This window comes from Pristiophorus japonicus, chromosome 10 (genome assembly GCF_044704955.1).
Source record: "Pristiophorus japonicus isolate sPriJap1 chromosome 10, sPriJap1.hap1, whole genome shotgun sequence".
NCBI classification, from domain to species: Eukaryota; Metazoa; Chordata; class Chondrichthyes; family Pristiophoridae; genus Pristiophorus; species Pristiophorus japonicus.
The window spans coordinates 159238826-159250597 of record NC_091986.1 but is presented as its reverse complement, the minus strand read 5'-3'; the positions used below and the strand labels follow the sequence as shown (position 1 = coordinate 159250597).

Here is an 11772-nt window from a genome sequence, read left to right as displayed (position 1 = left end):
CTTTCCTCATAGCCCGGCAATTTTTTCCTTTTCAAGTATATATCCAATTCCCTTTTGAAGTTACAATTGTATCTGTTTTCTCCACATCATGACAAGTTGCTGCACAAAAAAATTCTCTTCATCGCCCCTCTGGTTCTTTGCCAATTATCTTAAATCTGTGTCCTCGGGTTACCGACCCTCCTGCTAGATAATAGTTAATACATTTATAGATTAATACAATAATATAAATTGTTACAAAGTAATAGGGATAAAATAATCACTCAAATGCAAATAGGGATAGTGTACTTTTATTTTTATACATTTCAACATAGCTTTATAAAAGGACTAAGAAAGGGTACTACAACTTTAATACTGTGGTTTACATACAGATGGTAAAGCTTTGGATACTTTATTCCACATTGTAGTTTTGTACAAAAAGCACAGCTCTTGTGGTTCAAGTGTTATTGCAGGAAAAAAAAACAGAGTTATTGCATAGAGATATAGCAGACACTGGTCAAAATCAACTCAGCCTCTGCAGTTAGTGTATCAAAATTTAATTAATACAATGTATTTTTATCATTAAAAAATGAATCTCACATGTCGGCATAAGTAAGAGGTGGACGATGTAGAAGTTAGACTGATGCGCTGATAGAAAATGCTGATTTATAATTCGGAGTCCATATGTCTTTCCTATAAAAATGTTCAATAATAGTAGGAGCATCATCTGATGCAACTGTTGATAGTAAATCTCGTTGCAGTCCATTATCATGGGCTGTTAACAATGTTGTCTGTGCAACAATGGCAATTGAGCCCAAGTCACTTTTTTGCTTCCACTATTTTGAAATGAAAGTTCTAAATTGTGCTCTTTTTGTCCATTTGTATATAATATTTTTCTATTTTTCTGGGGCAATAGGGGGTTCTGTTTAATATCTCAGATTAGAAGATATATCGATGGAAGGAAATCTTTTACCGCTTTCTTTACGATGCTATGGCACTGATACTTGCAGCTGCATTTGCTGAGAAAGTTTTCAAATGTTTTCAAAAATGCTGGATGAAGTCAAGTTCTCAGATGACTCAAGAAGATTCCAAGATGCTCACTGGCAGGCCCGGCTATATTCCTGGCAGGTGGAACCCACTCCTGCGACAGACAGGTAAAGCTTTCCATCTGGGCAGACACAAACTTCATATAGTCCTTGAGAACTTCCAGATCCACCCTGTGTCCCGTGAGGCAACTTAGGTAGTTTCACAGTCTCAGCATCCAGCACTAGCTGTAAAAGAAACGGGAAAAATACAGTTTCATTATTTTTGCTGTATTGCAATATGTAGAGGGGGGGGGGGGGAATTGCCTCCTTCTTTAAGGCCTATTACTGCCTCTAATAATACCCGGGGGCAGGTGTTGGGGTCGACCCATCCACAATTGGCCCCGAGTCGGGGACGGCAGGAATGGTCTTCTGCCATGCCCCCTGTTTCCACCCCGGCCAGCGCAGCGACCCCTTACCCCGTGGTGCCCGCGACAGCTTCGCGTGACAGGAAGCTGCCAGTGGCTGGGCAGTGCGGCAGCCCTTAAAGGGGAGGGTGCACTGCTGCGGCAGCCATTTTATTTTAATTGTCGGCAGACTCCTGAGTTGGCCCAACAATGGCGGCTGCTGGTTCAATGGCAGCCCCTTTGCGTGTCGGGCCGCTGGCCCGGCGGAACTCCTTCCTGGTGGCCCAGTAGGCTCCACGTGGACCTCGTAGCGTTCCTTCCTTTTAAGTGAAGGGGAAGGATGTTGCGACGTGTCAACGCAATGCGAGCATGGCTGGCGTCATCACCGCCCTGCTCCCTCACAAACCCGCCCCTACACCACCTCAAACCATGCTCCAAAGTGCTGGCAGGTGGTGTCAGAGTTGGAGAGCCCAATTTTCCGGGTCTTCCCTCTTGACTCCCGCCAGGTGGTAAATTTCCGATTAATTCGAAGTGCCTTCCCCAATTTCCCGCTGTGGGCAATTTCGACCCCAGAATCTCTTGTACAAACAATCTGCGTGAGCAATTCCTTATAGTCCAGGAGTGGGCAGTATCTTTAGAAAAGTTTGAGAATTAGTGCCAGGCGCTAATGCTTTAGACTGCACACAAAATTCATTCTCACTATTCAAAGAAATGATTAGGGTGCTAAATCAAGACTTAAAGGCTCAGTGGCGTTACTCTCAAAGGGTGGACCAATATCAGGTGCAGTCTAATCTAAACTCATCATTGCTACAGGCTTTTCCCAGTATTGAAAGGGGAGGTTCTTTGATACTGCAGCACCTCAGTCTCAGCATTGTTGGCTGTGCAGCTGCCTCAGCAAGGAGAAGCACAATGACGAGAAGGAGCCAGAGGACTGAACCCTGTGTGCACATGGCAGATCCACCTCAGTCGGGTGGTCAGGGTGATTGAAGGCTTCAACAAATGCTACGTACCACCATTTGTACCACAGTCTTCACACACTACCCAAAGCACCAGCCCCCCAGCACTCACCCACCAACAATCTGTACCTACCAACACTCACACCCACATCTCAAACCATGCACATAATGACAGCTATTCAACTATGGCAGGCACAAGGGTCATTAGTTATTATAATGAATGTGATATGTGTGTTATGTTTATGCATACATTTATTAATGGAGTTTTTAATATTTTGTGGTCTCTCTCATTGTGCCCAGGAGGACGCTGTAATATGGCAAGTCACAGGGATGATATCATGGGCATGTGGTGAGCAAAAGGGATCTGGGGTTTAAGTCACCCTGGTGAGAGCCCTGATGTTCCTCTTCATCCCTCTACCTGCATTTCTGGCTGCTTTCGCTCCCCTCCGCTGTAGATCCTGGAGGGTGAGGTGGCGTCAGTACAGCCCCCATTAATATTGCCAAGTGTAGCAGTTTGAATCTTTGAACAATAAATGTAGCCATTTTGTACTTGCCAGAACAATGCTGATAAAAAAGAATCTTGAAATTACCCATGAAAACTCATCCACTTGCTGAAACTGACAAGCGACCACAGAAATTAACCTGCCCTGATAGCTGGGAGTGATGAATGCAGATGCCTTTAAATAACGTCCCTGGAACTGGTGTTCTGCTGCTGTGTGACTCCTCTCCCTGTCGCTGTCTGGTTGAGGCGCAAAGGTAAGTGTCCTTAATGAATTTGACAGATCGGGCACCCAGTGAGCATTGCACACTAACTGATGTCATGATCTGCCTGGCTTTGAAGTCCCTGGCGGTACCTTGCACCAGTGGTGCAACGGGGCGGCGGGGGTGGGGGTGGGGTCCAGATTTGCCGTCCCTTGCTGGATTCACCTCGCACTGGCACTGCTGCATCAGTGCCTCATTACCACCCTCTGCAGGTGCTAACGGGAGGTGCTAACCAACTGAATTTTTCCCCCTATAAATTCTAAAATAAACAACCTGTTTCACCTTTTCCTTACATTGATTTTTTTCAATGTAGTTTTTTCAATGTAGAGGGCAAGCTTTTCACTGGCTGGAGTCATACCGAGTACAAAGTTTGTGGTTGTTGGAGGCCAATCATCTCAGCCCCAGGGCATCGCTGCAGGAGTTCCTCAGGGCAATGTCCTAGGTCCAACCATCTTCAGCTGCTCCATCAATGACCTTCCCTCCATCATAAGGTCTGAAGTCGGGATGTTCGCTGATGATTGTACAGTGTTCAGCTCCATTTGCAACTCCTCAGATAATAAAGTAGTCCATGCCCGCATGCAGCAACACCTGAGCGACATTCAGGCTTGGGCTGATAAGTGGCAAGTAACATTCGCACCACACAAGCGCCTGGCAATAACTATCTACAACAAGCGAGAATCTAACCACTGCCCCATCACATTCAACAGCATTACCATCCCCGAATCCTCCAACATCCTGGGGATCACCATTGACCAGAAACTTAGCTGGACCAGCCACATAAATACTGTAGCAACAAGAGCAGGTCAGAGGCTGGGTATTCTGCGGTGAGTGTCTCCCCTCCTGACTCCCTAAAGCCTTTCCACCATCTACAAGGCACAAGTCAGGAGTGTGATGGAATACTGTCCGCTTGCCTGGATGAGTACAGCTCCACAAACACTCAGGAAGCTTGACACCATCCAGGACAAAGCAGCCTGCTTGAATGGCATCCCATCCACCACCTTAAACATTCATTTCCTCCATCACCAGCGCACCATGGCTGCAGTGTGTACCATCTACAAGATGTACTGCAGTAACTCGCCAAGGTTTTTTGGCAGCAACTCCCAAACCTGTGACCTCTGCCACCTAGAAAGACAAGAGCAGCAGGTGCATGGGAACACCATCACCTGCAAGTTCCCCTCCAAGTCACACACCATCCTGACTTGGAAATATATCGTCGTTTCTTCATTGTCGCTGGGTCAAAATCCTGGAACTCCCTCCATAACAGCACGATGGGAGTAACCTCACCAGATGGACTGTAGCGGTTCAAGAAGGCCGCTCACCACCACCTTCTCAAGGGCAATTAAGGATGGGTAATAAATGCTGGCCTTGCCAGTGATGCCCACATCTCAGGAACTAATAAAAAAAAATGTTCTTGGATGTTCTGATGTATATTATTGCCCCAGCCTGAAAATCATTGTTGGTGATATTAGCAAAAGAATGCTTAACAGGATCATGTAACTTTGCCCTGGCTGCTATTTATATGGGAATATTAACATATTGCAAATAAATAAGTTGCTGCCTTTGTTAAAGTATCAAGCATTCGTTCACTGATATCGCAAACTGTAATTTCTAGGCTTCTGTATCCTCAGCCAGTGTTTGAGATTTCATTATCCCAAAGTAATGTTACACAACAAAATTTTCCAATGTTTTCCTCTTGACTTTTTTCCTCTTCTGAGAGCACTTCTTCACATAACGAGTTTGGCCAGTGAAGCCTAGACTTACCATTGCGTTCCACCCAATTTGGGATGGTAATTGGGTGGCTAGGGATTGGAAATGGGGTGGGGATCCGGCCCACTTTAGTGCCACAGTTTTCTGCCATAAGTTCTACCAGGTGGAGGAAGTTTGGATGGGCCCATGAAAATGAGACGATACATCCCATTTCCCACTGTGCCTGACTCATTTACGTTGGTCCTAATCACAGCAATATAAATCACACAAGGATATTGGGGCACGACCCTGAAAGCAGAAATAGGTTAAAAGGGATCAGTTTGTTCATTTGCTGTTAAAATCTTACGATTGTGTTTTTTTTTGGTCTGTAGCTAACTACTTTACCATCTACCTTTGTGCCATTTGCGGTGGGACTGCCATTTACTCATCCTTTTTCATGCAGGCTACACTTCTTTTTGGGGATTCCCCACTACTGTTGATGCTTGAAAGAAGACAGAGAGGACAGAGGGCAGCCAGTCTGGTGAGGAAGGTGGAGGGAACCCACCTGTCAATGCCAGAGCTTACAGGCCTAGGTGGTCCCACCTGCCAATGCCAGAGTTTACAGGCCGAGGTGGTCTGACTTGCATTGATTGAGGAACAACAGCTGCAATTTACAAAGCAGGTTGTCACTCAATTACACCACATGCTACATGGGGACCTGCAGCTCATCTCCACCATATGCCAGTGGCTGTTAAATTCACCACCGCCTCTTACTTTCATGCTGTGGAATCGTTTCAGGCCATCGCTGGGGACATCTGTAACATCAACTAAACAGCTGTGCACTGATGCATTGAGCAAATTACGAATAAATTGGTTTCTACAACCAGAAATTTCTCAGCTTTCCGCAGCAACATGACAGACAGCTGATATTTTACCGAGAGGCAGGATTCCCCAAGGCCCATGTGACCACATGTGCTTACCTCATTAATGCCCAAATGTACGTCAACAGGAAAGGATGCCAGTCTTTCAATGTGTAGCTTGTTTGTGACCAGAAGCAGAACAGCATGCAAGTGAACACAGTTGCAACAGTCTTTAACACAGACGAAGGAGTCTCTGTGTGGTTCTTTGGAGATAAAATCTACCCTCTACAGCTTGACTGATGACACCGGTGCATTTTCTCAGCAGCACTACAACGAAGTCCATTCATCCAGCAGAATCGTTACTGAACACACTATTGAAGGAGACAACTCTCTCCACTCTGACATTTGAGGTCTCTGTGGCTACAGTCTGGGTATCTGTGGAGTAATGAAGGACTGCCTTTTGGGCCTCTGCTGCAGATGTTCCTGGAGTGCTGTCAAATAGTCCTTCTAATGTGCTACTCATGCTGCTGGTGGGCTCCTCTACCCAAGCTGCCATCCACAGCACACTGTCAGATACAGTCCCCAATGCTTGATACTCTGAGCATCCTTCTTCTTAGTGCAAAGGCCATGAACCTCTGATCCCCGAGAGTCTAATAGAGTGCTCCACTCCCTCCCAAATAGCCCAATACCGTATCGTTTTAGGCCTCAGTCTTGGCAGGGGAGATAGTTATTTTAGGCGATGTGGGCTGGAGACCTACCAAGAATGTAGTATGGAGTGAGATGGCTGTGGCAGTGAGTTCCACCTCCTAGAACCCCAGGACTCCTTTGCAGTGCAGGAAGAAGTTCACCAATCGCAACAGAGCAACTAAGGTGAGCCATCCGCTCCCTGACCTTTCCTTGTGTGGCACTCCATAATTCATTACTCTTACAACACCAGAGGAGTCAGAAGTGAAAGTGAGATTTGACAATGGGAAATGGAGCTCCACAGAAGTCAACCCATGGGCTCAGATCTCAGAGGCCTTGCTCTAAAAACAAGGATGATGGATGAGCATCACACGCATAAGGTAGCACTGAGGACGATTGTGGAGGATGGGAGACAGTCCAATACTAACCACAGTGGCAATATTCGAGAAATATTCAACATAATGCAACGCTACCTGAAACAAATGGTGGCAGCATGAACAAAGAGGTCAAGTAGGCAATGGAGTATGATCAGATTGATATTTCAAATAAGGTTAACACAAAGAGTACTAAGAAGTTTTTATAGTGCAGACCCAAAACACACCACGTAAAAATAAAAAGAAAGTTCTTTCTTTCCATAGAAACAAAATACACAATAACTTACTGCTGAACTACTTCTTAAGCTGGTTATGCAATAGAGACCCATTTTGAATACATTTCAAAAGCCATTCTTTTGCAGGGATACCTTGATCAGAAAAAGAGGTATCACTCTGAATTTTAGCAGTACTCACCATTCCTTCACTAGTATGAAAGATAATGTCCCTCTGGGAAGAGGCTTCAATGTTTCCTGCTCTTGCTTTGATCTGAACCCCTTTTGGTGCATCCATGCTCAAAGAACGAGTTGGAGATTCCAGTCTGAAGGCAAAACAAGGTAAATTTTTGAGAACTTATATCCTCCATTCACACTGAATGTGGCGCAAACCCTTTTTCCAGTCTGTAAATAATATTCTTAATGAAACCCAATCAGTGTATTGAAGAGAAATTTGCTCTTTGTTCCCTTAACAATTCAGCTTAATCTATATGAGCCCATAAAATACCTATGGCAGCCTGTTTTGTGTTGCAGATCATTACTGCACCAGCCTTTCTATGCTGTAACACACAGATAGCATTTATACGAGTTGAATATAATACAATAAACAGCACAGCAAAAACCTGTTATTTGCTCAATAAAAGCGTTCTTGTGAAGTGCTGTTCTTACAAACTGATTTCTAGAGGTTGTGTTGTCCAATTGTCCTGCAATTTGTACCAGGGGAATACATACTCCCTGGTCATAAAGCACAAAAAATATAGAAGACATTATACCAGGACTTCACCCAAAGCATTTAAAACTGAGATGAGGAGAAATTTCTTCTCTCAGAGGGTTGTAAATCTGTGGAATTTGCTGCCTCAGAAAGGTGTGGAAGCTGGGACATTGAATAAATTTGATGATTTCTTAAACGATAAGGGGTTATGAAGAGCGGGCAGGGAAGTTGAGCTGAGTCCATGATCAGATCAGATCTTATTGAATGGTGGAGCAGGCTCGAGGGGCCGTATGGCCTATTCCTGTTCCTATTTCTTATGTTCTTATACCTTAGAAGGCAAGTACAATTTTATTTCACAGTCTTGCCAAAGATCTTCAGGCCTCGAGGCCGACAGCCTGTCCAACAGTTTTGACTCTGTTTCCACCCCCATTTTCATGCATAAGTTTCAGCAAGAAGACAGGCCTGTGCCAGAAGTGTGACCAGGCCATGCAACTGGCCCACTAAATCCTGCCATATCAAGGACAGGCACTGTGAGCTTTGGGTGAGCTGTGCTTGTCCAATGCTTGGGCAAATGAGGCACAAGAAAATCAGCCCCTGTAACTTTAATATAAAGTGACAATGCACTTACATATGGGATAACACATGACAATCTGCAGCAGTAACACACAGAAATTTCCCTCCTTAGCGCCTCCGGGGCTCCGCCCATGAACTTCCCTGGCGGGCTGGCGCTGGAGGTAAACCTTACTGCCCTGATCACCTGCGCTCCAGAGATCGTGATGTCATCCGGTGCGCAGTGCCCTGTTACCACCCCGGATCCTAAATTCGCTTCCACCCCCTGCAGCATCGCCGGGCATCAACAGCGCCAGCTGCAGGAGATGCTGTGAGTTCGGCCAGCCTAACTGGGGAGTGGTACTTAAAGGCATTGGTGGCGAAGTAGGAAAAAGATTATTTGCACCCCCGTGTTGCTTTTTGAATTTTTCCAATGCCGCGATTGATCAGCTCTGTACTCTGTTAGAGCGCTTGGGGCTGATCTTCGCGTATTACAGGTGCCGTCGCCGACCAGTCGAAGCCTTACCTTGAAACGACCTCAGCATTGGCCCTTCCTTTTCAGGGAGGAAAGGAGCCTGTGGATCTGGCAACGCTGCACGGGACATTGTGCAGCGCTCTGCTGCTACCATTCCTCTTGCTCCGTTTAGCGCTCCAAGGGAAGTGGTAGCGCTTTATTTAGTGGTTCACTTCCCTCCTGGAGTGCTAAACTGGAAGTTTGTGTCAGTTTCACTTGCGTAGCGCCTGGTGATAATTTTGTGCTCCCTCAAACGGGGGGCTACGCAATTTCTAGCCCTATGAGGTTGAGAGGACGTTATAAACTATGAAAGAGAAAATTGAGCAGTTCATCAATATTAGTTGAGTGGGCAAAACTACGGCAGATGGAGTTCAATGTGGGGAAGTGTGAGGACATCCGCTTTGGATTGAAGAAACACAAATCGGAATATTTTCTTAACGGTGAGAGACTAGAAGCTATGTGGGAGCAAAGGGATTTAGGTATCCCTGCACAGAAATTACTAAATCTAGTGCACAGGTTCAAAAAGCAATCAAAAAGGCTAATAGAATGCTGGCCTTTATCTTAATGGATTCCAACTCAAAAGTGAGGAAATTATGCTTCAGTTCTACAGAGCTATGGTCAGACCCCTTCTGGAGTACTGCGTTCAGTTTTGGGCACCGCATCTTTGCAAAGATGTTGGCCTTGGAAGGGGTACAGTGCAGATCCACAAACATGATACCAGGGTAGAAATTCAGCTCCACCTGAAACGGGGTGCACCTACAGCTTTTTGCCGGTCATTACTGTCGCATTGGTTGCGGCGGCTATTGGATCGAAATTCAGCATTTTTGCTGAAGAAATGTAGCGGAGCAGTATTAGTTGGTGGGAATCAGCAGTTTGCTGCGGTCTGGGTGCAGAGCGGCATTTGGACCGCGAAATTCACCTACTGCTGATATGCTGCTAACGAGCCAGCTACTCCCTGGCCTTCTTAAAGGGCAGGGTTTGCAGCTCAGCCCTGAGCAAGGAAGCCGTTTGAGTATAGGCCATGGCTAATGCACCAGTAGCAAACAGGGCCAGCAGATTTACTGACACTGAAATGGAGACCCTCATGGAGGCTGTGGAGGGAAGGAGGCACGTCCTGTAACCTGATACAAGAAGACCGATTCGCGATGTGTTCATGAATGCCTCAAGAGAGAGAGAGAGAGAGAGAGAGATTGCTGAGGAGGTCTCGGGAACCTCCATTCATGACCAGACCACGACCCAATGCTGGAAACGACATCAATCATTTGATGAAAGTGAATACATGTTCCCCCAACCCCTGACCTTCCATCTGCGAGCCTCTCCTTCACCTTCTCTTATTTCCCACCTTCACTATTGTAATGTCTGTAGCTCTACACTGTGGACACCTGTGTTACTGCAGCTAGTGCTGTTTAATAAAGAGCAGGTCACCTGACCAGCAGGTCAGAAGTTTCCGGAACCTGCAGCCATCTTACAGGTTGTGTGTTGTATGCTCTCTGAAGAAATCACAACTATATAGTCACTGAAGCAGCATTTGATTGTTGAGGCCTGTATATATATGGCTGCATTCTCGCAATGGAGGCTCCTTTTTATGTCACAGTTACAGCTGCATGTCAGGGACACACACTTGTGCACTCATTGCTGAGGCCTCATGACACTGTTATGAGCCGCCTTTATTTTGCAGGCGAATTTGCTCATAACCGTGTGGAGCAACAGAGGACTGGTGGTGGTGAGGCAGATTTACAGCTCACTCCCCTTGAGGAAAGGGTCTTGACACTAGTGGGCCCACATGTCTTCCCTGTGGCTGCCGGTTGTGCCGATCCCGTTGAGGGCAGCATGGGTAAGTAAAGGCCTTCCTTTAATGCCATCTCTCCCTGAAATGCCTAAAGCGTATTTGCTTATGGATGGTGTGCAAGTTGCAGCCTGCATGCGTCAATGGCCTACCTCCCCCTTGCGCCATTTATGCTTGCAGATGAAAGCCCGAGTGTGAGCCAAGTCCAGGGACAGAGCGCTGATGCGACTGAGGCAAGCCAGGATGACAGCCTTGAGGGAACTGGTAGCTGAAGCCAGGGAGAGGCTCCTGATATTACATGCGCCAGCTCAGATACTGGGAGTACATGGTTGGATCAATTAGAGATATCAGAGGTGTTATGTCTTTATATGCTTTGATAATGACTCCACGAGGCAATGTGTTGTACTTGAACTGTAGTGACCTGAGTCCTTTATTGATAACTCCAGAGTGAGGATCACACCTGGCGGCCTGCCTTTTATACTCGGCCTGGCACACCTGTACAGGTAAGCTACAAGTCTCCCACTGAGGTGCCCCCTAGTGGCACACCTTGTAATAGTACAAGCAGCAACCATGTAGGATACATGACATCACTCTCCCCCAAGCCTTTAGTGCAAATCGCCTTCATGCATTGACTGTGCTCTGGGCTTAGCTCTATCTAGTTGACCCTTGGAGGGTTATTTCCATCTTGGGTGAGTAGGTGGTGTTTCATTGGCAGTGGAGGTGCTGGTGGTTTCTGTTTGTGCATCCATGACCACTCCATTCTCTCCGCCCCCCACCCCTGCCATATATAGATTATGCCGGTGGCTCATTACATTCGTATACATTCAAGTCCAGAAAAAAAAAATTTGCATTTACATCATTATATTTTTGTTACAGTTGTGAGGCAAGTACATTTGACTGGTGAGGTACATACTTGATATATACTTGGAATCAGTACTGGTGTGTGAGGACAAACTAGTACCAGAATTGCTGGATGGTGTCCAGGTAGTCTGGTGGTGGCGCGGTGCCCAGTGCTGGCAGTGGGAACCCGGTTGGCTCAAGTTGCCTGCTCTCGGGCAGGTACACAGATGCCTGTGACCTCCCTGTCCTTTCCTTGCGCCCCGGGTCGCTGCTGCTCCCTGACAGCAGTCGTCTGGCAGTGCATAGGAAACTGCTGACTCGCTTGCCTGGGCGTTATTTGGTTTGGAATCCTGGCTGGTCCCGGTCCCATTTGGGAGAACCGTTGTGGGTGACCCTTCATTCCCGGGTGTAGCCTTGGTGGCATAGCCTTGG

The 11772-nt window shown here is 46.5% G+C and overlaps 1 protein-coding gene across 11 annotated transcripts in view; it reads right to left on the bottom strand.

The window, feature by feature from the left end:
• Positions 1–271: 271 nt before the first annotated feature.
• Positions 272–11772, bottom strand: part of sgcg (sarcoglycan, gamma) — a 1035170-nt gene continuing 1023669 nt past the window's right edge. For all 11 annotated transcript variants that reach the window (XM_070892210.1, XM_070892209.1, XM_070892206.1 and 8 more), the window contains 2 exons: positions 7142–7265; positions 272–1247 (listed from right to left, as the gene is read on the bottom strand). In XM_070892210.1, coding sequence (XP_070748311.1) covers positions 1074–1247; positions 7142–7265 — 298 coding nt within the window. In that variant the 3' untranslated portion in view covers positions 272–1073. The remainder of the gene's footprint in view (positions 1248–7141; positions 7266–11772) is intronic.